This window comes from Oncorhynchus kisutch, linkage group LG27, assembly GCF_002021735.2.
Source record: "Oncorhynchus kisutch isolate 150728-3 linkage group LG27, Okis_V2, whole genome shotgun sequence".
Classification (NCBI taxonomy): Eukaryota; Metazoa; Chordata; class Actinopteri; order Salmoniformes; family Salmonidae; genus Oncorhynchus; species Oncorhynchus kisutch.
The window spans coordinates 33,618,548-33,640,140 of record NC_034200.2 but is presented as its reverse complement, the minus strand read 5'-3'; the positions used below and the strand labels follow the sequence as shown (position 1 = coordinate 33,640,140).

Genomic DNA, 21,593 nt, shown 5'->3' with positions numbered 1-21,593 from the left:
ACTTGAGTAACTTTCTATTAAGGTATCTATACTTTTACTCAAGTATCACAATTGGATACTTTTTACACCCCTGCATAGCCTTGCTATTGAGAGATGCCGCCGTAGGCAGACCTGGCTCTCGAGAGAAGACAGGCTATGTGCACGCTGCCCACAAAATGAGGTGGAAACTGAGCTGCACTTCCCAACCTTCTGCCAAATGTATGACCATATTAGAGACACATATTTCCCTCAGATTACACAGATCCACAAAGAATTCGAAAACAAATCCAAATTTGATAAACTCCCATATCTACTGGGTGAAATACCACAGTGTGCAATCGCAGCAGCAAGATTTGTGACCTGTTGCCACAAGAAAGGGGCAACCAGTGAAGAACAAACACCATTGTAAATACAACCTATATTTATGTTTATTTATTTTCCCTTTTGTACTTTAACTATTTGCACATCGTTACAACACTGTATATAGCCATAATATAACATTTGAAATGTCTCTATTCCTTTGGAACTTTTGTGAATGTAATGTTTACTGTTTATTTTTGATTGTTTATTTCACGTTTGTTTATTATCTATTTCACTTGCTTTGGCAATGTAAAGATATGTTTCCCACGTCGATTAACCCTTTGAATTGAAATTGAATTAATCGTAATAAAATAAATTCCCGCTCCTGTGCGCCTAAGAAAATAGCACTACACCAACTGGTTGAACAGTAGGAAACACGTTTCCTGTAAACTCCGCTACAACGAGTGACGTTTGGAAAGACTGTAGCAGGCTGCCAGGACTGCCCATTTTTGTAGGGAAAGTCACGTTACTGTGTCTGAAGCCGTTGGTTTCGAACCGCCTGGCTCTATCTCTAGCTATTATCTTTAAAATGTTCATACATTTCCTTGAGATATCAGTTTTGCAATATTTGTAAATGGATAACATAGTTTAGCTTGAACACGAGGATTACAGCGGAAACCATCTATCAAAAGATTTCAGACAAAGTAGGTACTGGATTATGGGGACATTTTGAAAGAGCAGTTAGCTAACTAGCCTAGCTTACTTGCTAGCGTTTAGCAGAACATTTCATATAAGACCGAATCGTATTTTGTATTTGTTGTTGGAACATAGGAATGAATGCAACATATTGCCACCCCTTTCAAAACGATTGCCTTTGGTTTTTGAAACAACTACGTTAGTGTAGCTAGCTAGCTAACGCTAAGTCCTTTAGCAATGCCTCATGGGCACGGGAGTGTGGCGAGCGGAAAAACCACGTCGCGGTGCTCAGAGGCTAGCTAGCTAACTTACGTTAGCTTAGCCTCATTTGCTAACAACCGTGTGGGGGATGGGATTTGTGCTCTCCCCGTTAGCTAGCCAGTTAGCTAAGATAGCTTTAGCCTGGTGACATAACGCTAGCTAGCTAACGTTAGGTGACAGACCGTAATAGTTTGGCTAGATGAATGAATTTCTGTTTTAAAAGCTGAGGTTATACGTTAGATGAAATTTAAATGACGCCGTTAACTGTTTATTTAAGTTACCTATAGTAAATTGTGCTAACTAGTTAACTAGTAAATGACCTCCAATTAGTTAGCTACCAGTGTGCTAATGTTAGCAGTCTTCTGCCACTACTAGTAGGTCCTCATGCTTCGGCAGTGGGGTACTTTTGTTAACTGGGTGTTAAAGAAATAGAAATTGCCATTGTGCCAGGGCTCAACCTCTCATTTTAAGACCATGATAATAATGAGTAGGGATTAGTCCGATCTTTGATATCAAGTAGACGTGTTCAACTAGGCTACCATGGGAAATAACGTTAGCTAGGTATCCACTGTTTTAAACTCATAACTCACTCATTAGTGACTTGTGTACAGTTAAAGGGGAGCGTTCATTAACTACTGTAGTAGGGAACGGCTCAGTCAGACTAACTCTCATTCAAGCGTTGTATTTTCAAATAGAGGAGAGAAAAATGGCAGAATTAATGATTTGTAGCGCCAGAGGAAAAGTCCATCAAATACACAACTAAGTGTTTTTGTTGAGTGTGTGTTGTAGTGGGATGGAGAGTGTGGAACCAACATCCTACTATATGATTGCTTACATTTGCTATCCATTTCTTCAACCTTCTAGCTAGGTGTCAAGAAAACGGAGCCTAAGTTAAAGAAACAAAATCCAAGCCCTTCCAATAATTGAACTAACATGTTGTAGGCTACATGTTGAAAATTCAACACATGTTTTCAAGGTATACTACTATACACAGTCCTTGTGTACTGTAGCAAATAATTCTCCTCAGTCTGCTTACTGCATTCTCCCACCAGGGCACTGGTAGCACAAAGGTCCATTGGCTGTTTTGGCTTCAACACTGCTGACCCGGTTTCCCTGATAGTATAGTGAGTGACACAACCTTCCTGGCCAGTCAACTCTTAACTCTTTCCTCAATCTGCCTACATAGGCACTGCTACATTTCCTTCACAACTCCCATACAACATTGATAGGTAATATCTATGCGCTGGGATTTGTATGTTTGTCATGGATAATCATGAGGTCTGATGTTGCTATGAAATATGATAGCGTCGTCCTCTTTCCATGCTATATACTTTTAAACCGTATACTCAAGGTTTCACTCAAGTACTGGCTCCGAGGAGGGTCAACATGAACAACAGCGTCATTGTTGTTTTCCCTGTCTTGGGTCCTAGATTGCGGAGTTCCTCCTATGGATGGTGGAGCAATGAGCTTCTGAAAGACACTTGATCACATGGTGAGTAATCTGGAGCTGACATCATCGTATGTAATAGCCTACATGGGGTCCCTTAGAAGCAACACACAAGTTGTGCTTTTGTCCAATAAAGTATATTAGAAAGCACAGCGGTTATCGCAGGTTCACACTTTGACTTGAGTGCAAAGTGTGTTGTAAGGATGACTTTCTCTATACGTTGGCTCAGACCTGGACTACCAGGATGCAGAGTTCATTTTGGATACCACGTAGGATAAGCGTGTCATTTTGCATCAACATAGTCTTTTCTCATCTGCTCTGTGAACTGTAGTGAAGGAGCACGAGAGGAGTCTGCAGGCACAGTCATGCCCCCGACAACATGTCAGGACTCTGGGGTTGAGGCCTGTACTTCAGTGTACGTCAAACAGCGAGACAAAGACCTCACACCAGTGAGTCATATTCACCCTCCATGACCCGACTGACTTGTGGCACAACCTTGAAGCGGCACGGACTGGAAAAAGAAACACCTTCCGTCCCTTGAACGCTGTAAATATTTACGTAGGGGAATAGGAATACACATCGGCACAATTAGTAAACGCCTCAACCCGTTGTAATCTGTCTTGTCGAGCTATAGCTTACATGATTTCCCACACATTCACTCTCGAGGCCCCGGCTGTGATTTATGGATGGAATGTGCCGTACAAACGGTGCTGTGCTGGGTTAATGCATTCACACTCACAGCCTTGGGCCTCGTGCTCAGGGAGAGATTGCTGTCCTTTGGGGCTCGTATTCATAGAACATAGGTTTGTCACGAAACCAGGTACTACAATACACAAGTCAGACAACTCTTTGGTCCTACTGTATGTAAAATATTGTGCTATGGCTCGGAAAAGAAACATGTGATTCTGGGTAACAACATAAGGCTGTTTGTTTCCAATATTAAGACTGTTTTCCTCGGCAAATTTTGTCCGCTTCATGTTTTGTTTCCTTGCCACGATACTTCTGAGTTTCGTGATACTGGTATCGTGACAACCCTAGAGAGAGTGCTGTCCGTGGGCCTCGCGTTCAGAGAGGGAGTACAATACAGTAGAAGCGACAGTGTACTATAGCCTACCGAGAGGTAGGGATGTTAACCGGTTAGCCATCAAAAATACATGTGATTGGTTATGCTTATTGGTCTATAGGTTCATTTGCATTATTTAGTACAATTAAATTGTCGGTTGTGTATTTTCATTAGTCATCATGTATCTTATCACACGCACAGCATACAGAGCCTAGTTTGAGGAGAGGAATATACTGTCACCTGTCAGACAGAATGAGAGCAGCTTTTGAAAAAGCTGCTACTGGAGTGAAACTTGTTTTTATAAGCCCTGTCATTGCATAACAAATTCTATATGCTATCATGTGCTCACTGTTTTTGATGGCCACGGTTAAAAAGCTTCTTATTTTTTTATTATTGTAATTAAAGTGTGCCTCCGATTCGCCATTTGAGTGCATAGGCTATAGTCAATGGTAGTCAGGCTAGGCTATCAGCGGGTCACCCACCACTTTGCAATGTGAGCTATGGTCTGGCTTAACATCACTAATCCTGGCCAGTGGGTGGGTGTTTTCAAGCAGCTAGAAGTTTGAATGAAAACCTGGCACTTTCTCATTCTTCTCCTCTAATGCCTTTTTGAGAAGGAGGTGAGGAGAGAGACCCTGTCTGTAATAGATATGGGACAAGAGAAAAGCAATGAACTCAGCAAATAACATGCAAACCTGTTGTCAGTGTATTTAAAAAAAATATATATATATTAGATATATGTATGTATGTATGTAGACACCACCTCAGCAACCTGACCCCTCATACTCGATGTGAACACCTATGGGTGTCTCCTGCAACGCGGTTACGCACCCAACATTGTCATGATTCTGTCTGCGCATTGAAGTGCATCGTCATTCGCCAGAGTCCAAGGCGCTCTTGATTTGATTAGCGTTGGATCTAATTCCTGGTCTGAGTGTTGACTTTAGTGTGCTGGCATGACAGAGAGCTGGAAGTTTCAATCCAGCCATCCTCTACGTCCCTGTTTATTTCCACAGTCCTGTTTAAACAGTGTGTGGCTTTGCTTGAATAAATATGCGGCAGGGATACAAACTATGCTGGCTGTTATTCCCAACCCCCCCCCCCCTCCCCATTTCCTTTCCCCCAGTGGTTTTGTCCACAAGAATTAGCCTGACCTCTTTAAGGAGGGCTTGGTAATGATTTCCAGTTGTGGGGATTAATGAATGGAAACTAGTGCCCCGCCTAAGGACCAGGATGGGAACACTCCGCAACCCACTCAAAGAAGAATTCAACTCCATGATTGTACTGCCAAATGATGATTGCTATAGCCACAGAGTTATGAAGTTTGCACAAAGTAGGTCGGGCAAGGTGAGGGATCAAAAGGCCTTAGGTCATTATCTGTTGGGGAGTTAGTCTTTAAAAAAAAAATTGACTTGGGAATTACACCCTGTTTTCAAGGATCTACTACACATGTACAATCTACACTACGTGTTGAAAGTCAATATTGCCACTTGCCAAGACTACCAAGTTCAAAAGCATGCCCAGTTCCAACTAAATACTTAGTTACTAATCAGTGTATTGGTAATCCATGGGCAAGCGTTCAAATGTTCAACCCCGGCGAAGGCACTGGGTTCATTGACATGTCAGTTCACTCTGTAAATAATTGTCTTACTATAATAGGATTCAGCATTCATATTTCGTCAGGGTAGGTGTTGTAACTGTGTCTGTCTCTTGTTCTTGCTAGGCTCCTATCCTGCGCTGACCCCATGGTTTAACCGCCAGGATTAAAAATGAGCATTAGCAGTGATGAGGTCAACTTCCTGGTGTACAGATACCTGCAAGAGTCGGGTAAGACAGACCTACATATTCTCATGTACTTTGTGCAGTAGCCTGCTCTGGAAATGTAGTGTCTCGTCCTATTGAACATTTCTATTTGAACTAATTGGGACCACTATCCATGGTCAGATCTGCAATTTATCTAGCTGAAATGCAGGAAAAATGCTTAATATTTTTACCACCATAATCCTCAAATGGAATGTTAACTGAGTGCTACACAGCTGGTGAAGCTGGTTGAAATGATGTCACTATGACCAGACACTGGTTGAAATGATGTCACTATGACATCATTTCAACAAGTTTCGCCTGCTGAGTATAAACTCTTCAAGGTGAACGTAACCATAACAACCTAATGACGCAGTGGTGTGGCGATTTGAAGGACAGGGGTGTAACAACACTAATGTCCCTCTCTCGCTCTCTCCATCCCTCTCCCTGTCTGCCAGGCTTCTCCCACTCGGCTTTCACCTTTGGCATAGAGAGCCACATCAGCCAGTCCAATATCAACGGAGCCCTGGTGCCCCCTGCTGCCCTCATCTCCATCATCCAGAAGGGTCTGCAGTACGTGGAGGCAGAGGTCAGCATCAACGAGGTCAGTACCCTCAATGCTAACTTGCTTATTTACTGACTGTACGCCACTCTAACCGTCAACTTTCCTATATATTGACTATTTTATTTAACCTTTATTTAACTAGGCAAGTCAGTTAAGAACAAATTCTTATGTACAATGATGGCCTAGGAACAGTGGGTTAACTGCCTTGTTCAGGGGCAGAACGACAGATTTTTACCTCGTCAGCTCAGGGATTCGATCTAGCAACCTTTCGGGTTACTGGCCCAACGCTGTAACCACTAGGTTACCTGCCGCCGTGTTCAATACCTTCTCTGTAGCCTTTAATTTCCTAAATGTAAGACGGTTGAAGTTGCCCCAACCACAAATCTAGGATTACATTACATCTAATCCTAGGGAAGAGCAATCCTATGACATCATCCGCTCTATTGCTCTGCTATAGCTGATGTCATTGGATTGTAATTTTCTAGTGCTCTTCTACAGATTTTGACTGAAGTTTCTGGGTAAAGACGCATGTTAGACATATCAATTGAAACATTCAAAGGTAAAGAAAGACATTTAAACTTTTGAGTGGAATTTCCCTTTAGCCATTAGGGTATTATAAAACCATCTGGCCCTGAATCACCTGTAGTGATGGGTTGGGAATTAATGAAGTTACAAATCACAATATTATTTTTGGACTATCTTATCTATATTTGACTCAATGTATCGATTTGTACATGTATTTATTATAATTTTTGCTACTGTAGGTAGTTAGCTAGTGCTGGTCATCTGTGCCTGTTTTCATCCTATAGCTTGTTCTCCGTTTTGTTTTTAAATAGTGAGCCGACATGTTTTCAGCACTTTGTTTCACTGACTGATCAAAACTGGTTTTCTACTGTTCTCTCTTGTCCCTCAGCAGCAGACATAGTGAGCAATATGTTAGGAACATCAAATCACAGTGAAAGCTGTTGAATCAATACATATAGAATCACAATACATATACAGTGGGGAGAACAAGTATTTGACACACTGCCGATTTTGCAGGTTTTCCTACTTACAAAGCATGTAGAGGTCTGTAATTTTTATCTTAGGTACACTTCAACTGTGAGAGATTGAATCTAAAACAAAAATCCAGAAAATCACATTGTATGATTTTTAAGTAATTAATTTGCATTTTATTGCATGACATAAGTATTTGATCACCTACCAACCAGTAAGAATTCCGGCTCTCACAGACCTGTTAGTTTTTCTTTAAGAAGCCCTCCTGTTCTCCACTCATTACCTGTATTAACTGCACCTGTTTGAACTCGTTACCTGTATAAAAGACACCTGTCCACACACTCAATCAAACCGACTCCAACCTCTCCACAATGGCCAAGACCAGAGAGCTGTGTAAGGACATCAGGAATAAAATTGTAGACCTGCACAAGGCTGGGATGGGCTACAGGACAATAGGCAAGCAGCTTGGTGAGAAGGCAACAACTGTTGGCGCAATTATTAGAAAATGGAAGAAGTTCAAGATGACGGTCAATCACCCTCGGTCTGGGGCTCCACGCAAGATCTCACCTCGTGGGGCATCAATGATCATGAGGAAGGTGAGGGATCAGCCCAGAACTACACGGCAGGACCTGGTCAATGACCTGAAGAGAGCTGGGACCACAGTCTCAAAGAAAACCATTAGTAACACACTACGCTGTCATGGATTAAAATCCTGCAGCGCATGCAAGGTCCCCCTGCTCAAGCCAGCGCATGTCCAGGCCCGTTTGAAGTTTGCCAATGACCATCTGGATGGTCCAGAGGAGGAATGGGAGAAGGTCATGTGGTCTGATGAGACAAAAATATAGCTTTTTGGTCTAAACTCCACTCGCCGTGTTTGGAGGAAGAAGAAGGATGAGTACAACCCCAAGAACACCATTCCAACCGTGAAGCATGGAGGTGGAAACATCATTCTTTGGGGATGCTTTTCTGCAAAGGGGACAGGACGACTGCACCGTATTGAGGGGAGGATGGATGGGGCCATGTATCGTGAGATCTTGGCCAACAACCTCCTTCCCTCAGTAAGAGCATTGAAGATGGGGCGAAACACACAGCCAGGGCAACTAAGGAGTGGCTCCGTAAGAAGCATCTCAAGGTCCTGGAGTGGCCTAGCCAGTCTCCAGACCTGAACCCAATAGATAATCTTTGGTGGGAGCTGAAAGTCCGTATTGCCCAGCGACAGCCCCGAAACCTGAAGGATCTGGAGAAGGTCTGTATGGAAGAGTGGGCCAAAATCCCTGCCTCAGTGTGTGCAAACCTGGTCAAGAACTACAGGAAACTTATGATCTTTGTAATTGCAAACAAAGGTTTCTGTACCAAATATTAAGTTCTGCTTTTTTGATGTATCAAATACTTATGTCATGCAATAAAATGCTAATTAATTACTTAAAAATCATACAATGTGATTTTCTGGATTTTTGTTTTCGATTCCGTCTCTCACAGTTGAGGTGTACCTATGATAAAAATTACAGACCTCTACCTGCTTTGAAAGTAGAAAAACCTGCAAAATCGTCAGTGTATCAAATACTTGTTCTCCCCACTGTAGAATCATGAGAATCACAATACATATAGAATCAATGTTTATCGAATCGGGAGAATCGCAATACATATCGAATTGGGATACATATAGAATCGGGAGAATCATAATACATATAGAATCGCAGTACATATAGAATCGCAATGCATACAGTTGAAGTCGGAAGTTGACAGTTGACTGTGCCTTTAAACAGCTTGGAAAATTACGTCATGGCTTTAGAAGCTTCTGATAGGCTAATTGTGACATCATTAGTCAATTGGAGGTGTATCTGTGGATGTATTTCAAGGCCTACCTTCAAACCCAGTGCCTCTTTGCTTGACATCATGGGAAAATCAAAAGAAATCAGCCAAGACCTCAGAATTGGTTTTTGTAGACCTCAACATGTCTGGTTCATCCTTGGGAGCAATTTCCAAATGCCTGAAGGTACCACGTTCATCTGTACAAACAGTAGTACGCAAGTATAAACACCATGGGACCACGCAGCTGTCATACCGCTCAGGAAGGAGGCGCATTCTGTCTCCTAGAGATGAATGTACTCTGGTGCGAAAAGTGCAAATCAATCCCAGAACAACAGCAAAGGACCTTGTGAAGATGCTGGAGGAAACGGGTACAAAAGTATCTATATCCACAGTAAAATGAGTCCTATATCAACATAACCTGAAAGGTTGCTCAGCAAAGAAGGCACTGCTCCAAAACCGCCATAAAAAAGCCAGACTACGGTTTGCAACTGCACATGGGGACAAAGATCGTACTTTTTTGAAAAATTTCCTCTGACATTGCCATTTGAGTGCATAGGCTCAAATGAAACAAAAACAGAACTGTTTGGCCGTAATGACCATCGTTATGTTTGTGGGGGTGCTTTGCTGCAGGAGGGACTGGTGCACTTCACAAAATAGATGGCATCATGAGGCAGGAAAATTATGTGGATATATTGAAGCAACATCTCAAGACATCAGTCAGGAAGTTCAAGCTTGGTCGCAAATGCGGCTTCCAAATGGACAATGACCCCAAGCATACTTCCAAAGTCGTGGCAAAATGGCTTAAGGACAACAAAGTCTAAGTGTTGTAGTGGCCATCACAAAGCCCTGACCTCAATCCTATAGAAAGTTTGTGGGCAGAACTGAGAAGGCGTGTGTGAGCAAGGAGGCCTCCAAACCTGGCTTAGTTACACCAGCTCTGTCAGGAGAAAATTCACCCAACTTATTGTGGGAAGCTTGTGGAAGGCTACCCGAAACGTTTGACCCAAGTTAAACAGTTTAAAGGCAATGCTACCAAATACTAATAGAGTTTGTCAGCTTCTGACCCACTGGGAATGTGATGAAAGAAATAAAGGCTGAAATAATTCTCTCTACTATTACTCTGACATTTCACATTCTTAAAATAAAGTGGTGATCATAACTTTTTACTAGGATTAAATGTCAGGAATTGTGAAACTGGGTTTTATTGCATTTGGCTAAGGTGTATGTAAACTTCTGATCTCAACTGTATAGAATCGAAATACATATAGAAACGTAAGAATCGCAATACTTATAGAATCAGCAGCTAAGTATGATATCATGAGGTCTCTGCAGTTCCCAGCCCCACCCATCATTAGTAGTATCTGAAGCTGTGCAAGAATCCAAACTTCTGTCTTGTTGCCACCCAGGATGGCACTCTTTTTGACGGGCGGCCCATCGAGTCGCTGTCCCTGATCGACGCGGTTATGCCCGACGTGGTGCAGACGCGGCAGCAGGCCTACCGGGAAAAGCTGGACCAGCAGCAGCAGGTGGGCAGCACCAGCGGCACCCAGGGCCTCCAACCTGGCGGTGCCAAGAACGGAGAGGGAGGCACCGCTGCCAACGGCGAGGAGAACGGCGCCCATGGCTTAGCCAGTGAGCAGAACCTTTTATTATCGCACGTCTTTGATTTATTTTTGTTACATTTTCCATGTTTCCTTTCATGATCCATAACAGTACAACTGATTTTACAATACATAGGCCTCACACCTCTTGAGTTTAAAGCACAATGTACGGTGGAGACTGTTGTCATCCATACTAACACTAGCGTAGGTTTAGCTGCTATTCGACAAGCTAGCAATATCTCCCTCTGGTCGTGGATTTAACAGGGGTGGAAACTCCATCAGCCAATGCTTATGTAAATCCTATGCATTTTAAATGATGATGATGATGATGATGATGTAAGTGCAGAATTGGCCCAGGACTCCGCCCAAGAACTCTGATCTGTGTGTCTAGCATAGAGATAGAGGACTCTAGATGGATATAAGACATTTGATACACGATGAGTCTAACTTTATGGTGTGCCTCCCCAGACCACCACGCAGAGATGGAGGTGGACCAGCATGTGGCGATCCCCCAAAACAAGGCCATGGTGCTGAGGGGCCACGAGTCAGAGGTGTTCATCTGTGCCTGGAACCCCGTTAACGACCTGCTCGCCTCTGGGTACAGAACAAACTCCTATATCCTTCTGTTTCACTGTCTGTCCTACTTCTGTTTCACTGTCTGTCCTACTTCTGTTTCACTGTCTGTCCTACTTCTGTCTCTCTACAGAGAAGGGACATAGCCTAAAGATAAATGATTTCTGTTCATAAAGTAAAATCCACCTTCATACAGCATTGGTAGTCTGGAGAAGTATTCATTGACCCACATTTTGATGTGGCAGAACTTACTCAAGGACGTTTCCAACAGGTTGCTGGTGGTAAACTTCAGAGAAATGTTTATTTGTGTGTTTTGTACTCGCACATCTAATTGAATCCTACGCACCATATAATACAATCTACGTAGTCAGACATTAATGTGGTTTTAGGCTATCCAAAGAAGTTGGATGACGTGTGTGTGTGTGTGTGTGTGTGTGTGTGTGTAGGTCTGGGGACTCGACGGCGCGGATCTGGAACCTGAGTGAGAACGGCAGCTCCACGCAGCTGGTGCTGAGACACTGCATACGGGAGGGAGGCCAGGACGTACCCAGCAACAAAGACGTCACCTCACTGGACTGGAATGTGAGTTAGAGAGAGATCCCGATTAGTTTGTCTTCCCAGCTGGAAATATGGGACGGCTTCTCTCTCCCATGGAAAATACAGGGCTGTCACTACTGAATAAAGATTTACAGTAGAGCAGGCTGTCATTTCCCTGCTCTACGAAGGATACTCAACCTGCTTTTAAGTACTTTGAGCCTAATCGCAACTCAGGACAAGCAGGCAAAACTGACTTTCTGGTAAATGTTTGATGTCATCAGGAGATAATTTTTTGCCACGGTTTTAGTAATGCACATAAATCTCAAATTAGGATAGGTCCCTTGTTTGGTCCCAATCTGGTATGCAACAGAAGCAAACAAAAATATGGCAACCCAGAATTCCAGGTTATTTAACCTTGCTGGTATATGTGGGACACTAGCGTCCCACCTGGCCAAAAGCCAGGGAAAATGCAGAGCGCCAAATTCAAATAAATTACTATAAAAATCAAACTCATTAAATCACACATGCAAGATAGCAAATTAAAGCTACACTTGTTGTGAATCCAGCCAACATGTCAGATTTCAAAAATGCTTTTCGGCAAAAGCAAACGATGCTATTATCTAAGGATAGCACCTCCGTAAACGAAGAGAAACCATATTTCAGGCGCGACACAAAACACAGAAAAAAATATATTATTCATGCCTTTGACGAGCTTCTTTTGTTGGCACTCCAATATGTCCCATAAACATCACAAATGGTCCTTTTGTTCGATTAATTCCATCTATATAGATCCAAAATGTCCATTTTATTTGGCGCGTTTGATCCAGAAAAACACCGGTTCCAACTTGCTCAACGTGACTACAAAATATCTCATGTTACCTGTAAACTTTGCCAAAGCATTTCAAACTACTTTTGTAATACAACTTTAGGTAATTTTTAACGTAAATAATCGATAAAATTGAAGACTGGATGATCTGTGTTCAATACAGGAAGAAAACAAACTGAAGCATGCTCTCTAGTCACGCGCCTCTAACAGTACACTTCAAGTGACCCTCTTTCAAGATGGCCGTACTTCATTACACAAAGGAAAACCTCAACCAATTTCCAAAGACTGCTGACATCAAGTGGAAGCGATAGGAACTGCAAGAAGGTCCCTTAGATATCTGGATTCCCAATGAAAACCCATTGAAAAGTGACCTAAAAATAAATAAATCTGAATGGTTTGTCCTCTGTGTTTCACCTGCTAAATAAGTTATGTTATACTCAGACATGATTCAAACAGTTTTAGAAACGCCAGAGTGTCTTCTATCCAAATCTACTAATAATTTGCGTATCTTATCTTCTGGGGATGAGTAGCAGGAGCAGGGCATGCATTTCATCCGGACGTGGAAATACTGCCCTCTGTCACCAAGAAGTTAAAGGTTTTTGTTTTGGTTTAAAAAAAAAAGAAATAACTGATGAATTTATATTTTTCAGAGTGAGGGTACGCTGCTAGCCACAGGCTCGTACGACGGCTTTGCCAGAATATGGACTAAAGACGGTAAGCCATTTAAAGATGCACTACGGCCATTGTTAATGGTTTACGTAACATTTTTTGCTTTAATAGTTTTAGGCAAACAATAAGTGTTTGTCCAATGAGGTGATTTCTGGACAACATGTCTGTCCATTTAGGGGGATCCTTTTTGGTTAGAGCAGCATCTCAACATTTCTAAACACCGAATCATAGATGACCCATAAACCTGTTCCCATGCTAAACAAGCACTGTGACATGTGTTTTTGCAGGTGACCTCGCCAGTACCTTGGGCCAGCATAAAGGTCCTATATTTGCCCTTAAATGGAATAAGAAAGGAAACTTCATCCTCAGTGCAGGAGTAGATAAGGTAAGATAACGTGGATACGGTAAGATAACGTGGATACGGTAAGATAATGAGTTTTGTGATAGACAGTTGGATTTAAAATCATTTTAAAATGAATTTGATTCATCATGGGGTGCTGTCATTGGTCAGTCATGATGAAAGGACTCTGACAGTGTATCCATCTCCCGTTCAGACCACCATCATTTGGGACGCTCACACAGGAGAGGCCAAGCAGCAGTTTCCCTTCCACTCTGCGCCGGCCCTGGACGTGGACTGGCAGAGCAACAACACGTTTGCCTCCTGCAGCACGGACATGTGCATCCACGTGTGTAAGCTGGGCCAGGACCGGCCTGTCAAGACTTTTCAGGGACACACGGTAAGACCAGGGACTGGCTGTCTGGCCTGGTCTGTCTCCTCTCTGTCACGTTGACATTGTGACTGACATTGATTCATCTCTATAGTCTAAAGGCCTCGTCTTCAAACACACTGACCTGAATATAAAGGTGAAGGCTTTTGCCCGTCCTGTTCCTGTTCTCACATCACTACAGGAAGTGCCTTTAGACAGTTAATGCATTCTTTGTGTGCTGCTATATTATAAAGTTCACAACGTGTTTCCTTGTATTTCCACTCATCATCCCTTTCTCTTTCCCTCCTACAGAATGAAGTGAATGCAATCAAGTGGGATCCCACGGGGAGTCTGCTGGCCTCCTGCTCTGACGACATGACACTCAAGGTCATTACACACACACACACACACACAGCGCACGCACACACACAGAGCTCTCTCACACACACACACACACACACCTCTCTCTCACACACCTCTCTCTCACACACACTCACACATCTCTCTCACACACACACAGCTCAGAACAAGCTTCCTGACATCTTCCTAAATGAAAGTGACCTCTAGCTACTGTACTGGTAAATCTGTATTTAGTGGAGTAAGAATAGAGTAGTGTTATTGGGGACCGTTGGTTGTAGTTTATAGGCCGGATCTACAACCTCTTCTTCCTGAGTCGGTCCTATGATGCTATATAATGTCTGTCTCTCTCCTTCCTGAGTCGATCCCATGGTGCTACATAATGTCTCTCTCCTTCCTGAGTCGATCCCATGGTGCTACATAATGTCTCTCTCCTTCCTGAGTCGATCCCATGGTGCTACATAATGTCTCTCTCCTTCCTGAGTCGATCCCATGGTGCTACATAATGTCTGTCTCTCTCCTTCCTGAGTCGATCCCACGGTGCTACATAATGTCTGTCTCTCTCCTTCCTGAGTCGATCCCATGGTGCTACATAATGTCTCTGTCCATCCCATGGTGCTACATAATGTCTCTGTCCATCCCATGGTGCTACATAATGTCTCTGTCCATCCCATGGTGCTACATAATGTCTCTGTCCATCCCATGGTGCTACATAATGTCTCTGTCCATCCCATGGTGCTACATAATGTCTCTGTCCATCCCATGGTGCTACATAATGTCTCTGTCCATCCCATGGTGCTACATAATGTCTCTGTCCATCCCATGGTGCTACATAATGTCTCTGTCCATCCCATGGTGCTACATAATGTCTCTGTCCATCCCATGGTGCTACATAATGTCTCTGTCCATCCCATGGTGCTACATAATGTCTCTGTCCATCCCATGGTGCTACATAATGTCTCTGTCCATCCCATGGTGCTACATAATGTCTCTGTCCATCCCATGGTGCTACATAATGTCTCTGTCCATCCCATGGTGCTACATAATGTCTCTGTCCATCCCATGGTGCTACATAATGTCTCTGTCCATCCCATGGTGCTACATAATGTCTCTGTCCATCCCATGGTGCTACATAATGTCTCTGTCCATCCCATGGTGCTACATTATGTCTCTGTCGATCCCATGGTGCTACATTATGTCTGTCTCTCTCTCCCGTCTGTCTCTCAGATTTGGAGTATGAAGCAGGACTCGTGTGTCCACGACCTGCAGGCCCACAGTAAGGAGATCTACACCATCAAGTGGAGCCCCACGGGGCCCGGGACCAACAACCCCAATGCCAACCTGATGCTGGCCAGGTAATAAAAGATGGTGAAACACTCCAACTCCCAGCATTCCTCTGTTTTTTGTGTTTTTTTTATCATAAGAGGTTATGTATCATAAAAAAAACATTTAGGATCTGTATGTGACGTAGTATGGAGTCATGTGTTCATCTCTATCTGTGACATTCTGTTTCCCCCAGCTGAAGAAAAAAAATAAAGAGCCCAGGATCGTCACTGTAATCAAATATAAGTGAATAGATCTTCTGTCCTTCTCTCTGCCTTTTACCCTCCTAAACAGCTCCAGGGGCGCTGCACCATGCTCCCTCTCAAATGGGTGGTGTCTGGGTTGTTAGGAGCAGAAGATGGATACTAAAGTACTGTTCTTCTTCTCCCCAGCGCGTCGTTTGACTCGACGGTGCGTCTGTGGGATGTGGAGCGAGGCGTGTGCATCCACACGCTCACCCGCCACCAGGAGCCAGTCTACAGTGTGGCCTTCAGCCCCGACGGGCGCCACCTTGCCAGCGGTTCCTTCGACAAGTGTGTCCACATCTGGAACACACAGGTACGGGACAGACTGACAAACACAGTCGCTGACGTCACTCGTACATCATTCACATCTCAAGCCCGACTGTTTCTTGTAGGGCTGGTCTGGTGGTCGACAAATGGGTTTGAATATTTAGGCCTGAATCTGGGTGCCTGACTCTGACGTATATGATGCATTGATTTCAATGGGTGATTTGTGAAAATTTGAGTTCTACATGTAAATCTGGAGCTCAGCCCTTAGTGAGATGCGTGTAATAATGTAAAGATGATTGAAATTGAGTTGCCCCAAATCCATTTTTCCTGGTCATTGTTGGCTGATTACACCCCTATCCCTCTGTCTATCCCTCTGTCCAGACGGGTGCTTTAGTCCATAGCTATAGGGGAACGGGGGGCATCTTCGAGGTGTGCTGGAACGCCACGGGCGACAAGGTGGGAGCCAGTGCATCAGACGGATCGGTAAGTCTCACTAGCTGCCTCTTAATGGACACAGCCAGGAATTATTTCCTGGTGTCCGGAGGAGCTGAGATGGAATAACTGTGCTAATGATCTGTTAGCTACCTGTCCAGTATCTAGCGTCTGTTATATTCATCTGGAGGTCAAAAAGAGCAATGGACAGAATTGTTTACTTGCCAACAGTTGCAGCTGAGGAGTAATGAATCAAACGGCTAGTTTGTCGATGGTCTTGATCATCTACAGGTCATCTGTAAGGGATTGTTCTAGAAGTTCCACACCATAGTGCCCTCCAAGCTCATCACTAAGCCCAGGAACCTGGGACTGAACACATCCTTCTGCAACTGGATCCTGGACTTTCTGAGGGACCACAGTGGGGGTAGGCAATAACGCATCCGCCACACAGACCCTCAATACGGGGGCCCCTTAGGGGTGCGTGCTTAGTTCCTTCCTGTACTCCCTGTTCACCCACGACTGGCGTGGCCGCGCACGACTCCCAACACCATTAAGTCTGCTGACGACACACCTACATCAACGGAGCTGTAGTGGAACGGATCGAGAGCTTCAAGTTCCTTGGTGTCCACTATGGAATTATCGTCCACACACAGAAACCGTTGTAAAGAAGGCACGACAATGCCTTTTCCCCATCAGGAGGCTGAAAAGATTTGGCATGGGCTCTCAGATCCTCAGTTATACGGCTGCACCATTGAGAGCATCTTGACTGGATGCATCACTGCTTGGCATCCGAACGCAAGGTTCTACAGCGGGTAGTGCGTATGCCCTAATACATCACTGTAGCCGAGCTCTCTGCCATCTATGACCTCTATGCCAGGTGGTGTCAGAACAAGGCTTAAAAATGGTCAGACTGTTCTCTCTGTTACCGATACCAGGCGGTGTCAGAACCTGAGGTTCCGCAGATTGAATAATGAAGTGACTTTCTGCAGTGTTTACTGGACCTCTTAGACTAGTAATGGATGTGTGTTTGTCTCATTGTTAAAGGCATAGTTGGTTTCTATGTTAAAGGGATACTTCAGGATTTTTGTAATGGGGCCATTTATCTACTTCCCCAGAGTCAGATTAACTTATGCATCACCATTTGTATGTCTCTGTGTCAAGTATGAAGGAAGTTAAGAGGTAGATTCGCGAGCCATTGCCAAATAGCCAGATAATGCTAACTAGCATTAGCATAATGACTGGAAGTCTATGGTACCTGCTAGCAGATACCCATAGACTTTCAGTTATTGCGCTAATGCTCGTTGGCAATGGCACGCAAATCTACCTCTTAACTTCAAACTGCACACAGAGACATAATGTTTCTGACTATGGGAAAGTAGATAACGGCCCTTTTTAAGGCCAGGGGTTTTCCAGGTCTGGTCATGTGGTCAGAAAAAAATATGGCCCAGCTCATTACATATGACCTTTAACGTCTATCTTTCCTGCTCTCTTTCTCTGTTCCAGGTTTGTGTATTAGATCTGAGGAAATGACGCTCGTTTGGGGAGCCATGGACCGACTACGAATGTGTACATAGCCAAAATGACTGTCCCTGCCTGTCGTCTACACTGCTGTAGTCCCATCAGAAGCCATGGCCTGCCATCGCAACCACCACCACAGACGGAGCGCCCAACACCCACATAAACACTTAAACTACACCTCCAGAGAAGGGGTCAAACTAACCTCCAGTGAAGGGGGTCTGCCCCCCCCCCCCCCCACCCCATCAAGTCACTCAGACCCACAGGAGAGAGAAATTACTTTTACGTTCAGAGAATTTAAAAAATCCCAAAGGGGACCCATTGCATACATACCAAAATATCTGCTATTTTGTTTACTTTGTTTATTTTTATCCTTTATACCAGAAATTAGACATGTCTTTTTCCCCTCCCGTCGTTGGTGTGTGCATATTGTACATGTCAGCATGTTTTGTCGTCCTTTTGCCGTAGGTTTGTGTTACATGTCGGGGAAAGAGTGGAGAGGTCAGTAGGCTTTTTGTTTATTTTACCATTTGGTTTTGAAACTGTTTATTGGGAGAAATCCATTCACTTTGGCACTGTACTTTTTTTTTTATGGCTCAAGAAAACATTGAACAAATCTATATTTCAGAAGTTGAAATGGGTTAATTGTAATTGTAATTTTGATGCTTGTTTTTCAGTTTGCCCAAAATTGTTTGTTTAAATTTTTTTGTTGTCAGAGAGCATTTAGTGAGGACGAATGCCCAATGTCTCATTTTGCTTGTTTACCTTGAGAAATGGTTTCAGGTGGGAAAACTGTTAGATCTCTGGACTAAAGATCATCACCGTTAGCTACTACATAACCCCATCCTGTCATATTTTAAGGACATGTTTAGGTTTCAGTGTTATGTAGAAGGAAAGTCTGATCGTCCATCTGTGCCTCCGTGGCTCTTTTAGCCAGAACACAGGAATGGCAGTGCTTTGGGTAGCTCATGAATGAATAGGACACAGGACAACCCCCATACAAACGCCGATGTCAAAGTTAGCCGGGAGTTTTCATACCCGAAATTGGTCAAACATGAGATTTTGTCAACGTTCCAAGACTACTTTTGAGTCGTAACTTCTGACCAACTTTGATTTTGGAGTGAACCATTGTTTCAAGTGTTCTGTTTGAGGACGCACTGCTGTGTCTGCTCTTAGGTCATTGTGGATGATTGATTTTCTACCCAGCAGCAACACTTGGGAGACAGGCTGTGTCAAGGCCTGTGCATGGATAGATGGTGCTTATTTCTTTTGTGGTGGTCAGAAGGTGATGTTTTCTAGGCAGGGAGATGAGAAGCGGACTTTGGAACATATGACTTGACGTAACATTCTAACTACATATAATATATATATATATATATATATATATATATATATATATATATATTATGTGTGACATCACAGGGGATTCTTTTTGTATGGCTCTTGTATGCAAGGTTGGATTTGAGAAATTCTCCATAACTCTCGAAGACACGCTTGGAAATGTGTTATTCTTATGCATCATGTGGGTCTTTCACCATGAGAAATGGTTCTTTTATAAAATACCATTAAACGGTCATAGCTGTAAAAGAGCAGCCCTAAGAATGGGTTTGTTTTAAGTTATTTTCTGCACTTAAGAATAATACAAAACAGGGACATGTGTTCAAGCAATGGTTGGGATCATTTCCATTTGGATTAATTCTGGAAGTGAACTCTCAATTCAAGAATTTGAATAAAATATTCATTGAAAATAAATGGCAACTTTTTTTCTCCCCCCGTTATTGAATTGGAATTTGAGCACTTTAAATGGCTTTGACCACCAACCCTGGTTGGTACTTCCAGACGCAGGATAATCCTGTTAGTTTAATATCTCTCCAGTAGCTGAACGCGTGCAGTTGTTCTGTGAAAAAGCGAGGGAAAATACTAGTTTCTAAACTGTTGACTTGTTGGGTACACGTTGGATCCAACCCAACTTCATGGCATTCCAACATACCATCTCTTAGCCCTAGCTAACATCCAGTGGCTTTTAAAACACCCTTGTTTTTATTTAACAACAAAAAAATATCCAAAAGCCTCCTTTGCTCAGAAAGAACGTCACTTGTTTTACAAATGCATTTTGTACAGAAGCTAGCTAAGAGTATTTTGAAGTTTGCTTAAATATAACCCAACAGTGAGTGGATCGTACCATGAAGACTATTAGGAAGTCTGACAGTGGAATGGTATTTTATAATGCTTGTTTTAAAATGATCTTTTTACACTGCATTCAAGTGTTTGCTATTTCTTGTTCCTACCTACAGTACTAATTCTATCTTTGCTATGCCTAAAAAGCACTTGAAGGTTTTGTACTCTTTGAAAAACTTTTATAATTCTGATTTATTTGTAGCTATGTACGCAAAAATGAACAAGAACAATAAATGTAAACTTTAATGTGGATGTATCCATAACACCCTGGACCATGTAGGTAAATACCAGTGTGCACATTTTTTTTGTTTTTGTTGAATTTTGTCTTTGCCCTCACCCATGTTATTTTCTCTCACTTACACAGATGCTGAGACTCTGCAACCTACGCATCTGACTGTTGTAATATCAATCAGACCTTTGAAACGTCTAGAATAAAACATCTATTTTGATAATAGCCGTGTGGTTTTTCTGTTGACTTGGTTTGTTTCTCACCTAGAGGCCTTTTGGTGTATTGCATGTTCTTTTTAGTTTATGAAATACACATCTTCCTCAGCCATAGGTTGTGCAGTAGTCTATCCTTGGTCATGGTACATTCGGAAATATTCAGACCCCTCGACTGGGGCGGCAGGGTAGCCTAGTGGTTAGAGCGTTGGACTAGTAACCGAAAGGTTGCAAGAACATATCCCCGAGCTGACAAGGTACAAATCTGTCGTTCTGCCCTTGAACAGGCAGTTAACCCCACTGTTCCTAGGCCGTCATTGAAAATAATTTGTTCTTAACTGACTTTCCTAGTTAAATAAAATGTTACAGCCTTTAAAATGTATACAAAATAATAAGAATGACACCCAATAACCCATTTTTGTACTTCTATAAAATAAAATAAATGGAATCTTACTTTTACATAAGTATTCAGACACTTGACAGAGTACTTTGTTGAAGCACCTTTGGCAGATATTACAACCTTGAGTCTTCCTGGGAATGATGCTACAAGCTTTCCACACATGTATTTGGGGAGTTTCTCCCATTCCTCTCTGCAGATCCTCTCAAGCTCTTGTCAGGTTGGATGGGGAGCATCACTGGACAGCTGTTTTCAGGTCTCTCCATAGATGTTCGATTGTGTTCAAGTCCAGCCTCTGGCTGGGCCACAAGAACATTCAGAGACGTGTCCCGAAGCCACTTCTGCGTTGTCTTAGATGTGTGCTTAGGGTCATTGTTCTGCTGAAAGGTAAACCTTTGCCCCAGTCTGAGGTCCTGAGCGCTCTGGAGCAGGTTTTCATCGAGGATCGCTCCGTTCATCTTTCCCCCAATCCTGACTAGTCTTCCAGTCCCTGCCATTGAAAAACATCCCCACAGCATGATGCTTCACTGTAGATGGTGCCAGGTTTCTTCCAGATGTGACACCTGGAATTTAGGTCAAAGAGTTCAATCTTGGTTTTATCAGGTC

At 43.1% G+C, this 21,593-nt stretch overlaps 1 protein-coding gene across 6 annotated transcripts; it reads left to right on the top strand.

The window, feature by feature from the left end:
- Nucleotides 1–683: 683 nt before the first annotated feature.
- On the top strand, nt 684–20,603 carry LOC109871659 (F-box-like/WD repeat-containing protein TBL1XR1). Of its 6 annotated transcripts, XM_020462597.2 has the most exons (17): nt 713–983; nt 2,289–2,360; nt 2,667–2,728; nt 3,015–3,132; nt 5,470–5,573; nt 6,005–6,150; nt 10,326–10,551; nt 10,989–11,118; nt 11,540–11,675; nt 13,107–13,170; nt 13,413–13,510; nt 13,680–13,862; nt 14,145–14,219; nt 15,417–15,544; nt 15,905–16,070; nt 16,406–16,507; nt 17,960–20,603. In XM_020462597.2, the coding sequence occupies exons 5-17, from the start codon at nt 5,516–5,518 to the stop codon at nt 17,984–17,986; spliced, it is 1,539 nt and encodes a 512-aa protein (XP_020318186.1). In that variant the 5' UTR covers nt 713–983; nt 2,289–2,360; nt 2,667–2,728; nt 3,015–3,132; nt 5,470–5,515; the 3' UTR covers nt 17,987–20,603. The 6 variants fall into 6 exon arrangements, 5 of the variants coding, with proteins under 5 accessions (XP_020318187.1, XP_020318186.1, XP_020318183.1 ...); XR_004205747.1 differs by lacking the exons at nt 2,289–2,360; nt 3,015–3,132 and having other exon boundaries at nt 17,960–18,472; nt 20,514–20,603; XM_020462594.2 differs by lacking the exon at nt 2,289–2,360.
- Nucleotides 20,604–21,593: the final 990 nt, after the last annotated feature.

Excerpts from the sequence above, each read along its gene's own strand:
- LOC109871659 (XM_020462598.2), top strand. The coding sequence starts at position 5,516 with ATGAGCATTAGCAGTGATGAGGTCAACTTCCTGGTGTACAGATACCTG. Across the intron at positions 11,119-11,539 it reads AACGACCTGCTCGCCTCTGG|GTCTGGGGACTCGACGGCGC; the intron begins GTACAGAACAAA and ends GTGTGTGTGTAG. Across the intron at positions 13,863-14,144 it reads AGACTTTTCAGGGACACACG|AATGAAGTGAATGCAATCAA; the intron begins GTAAGACCAGGG and ends TCCCTCCTACAG.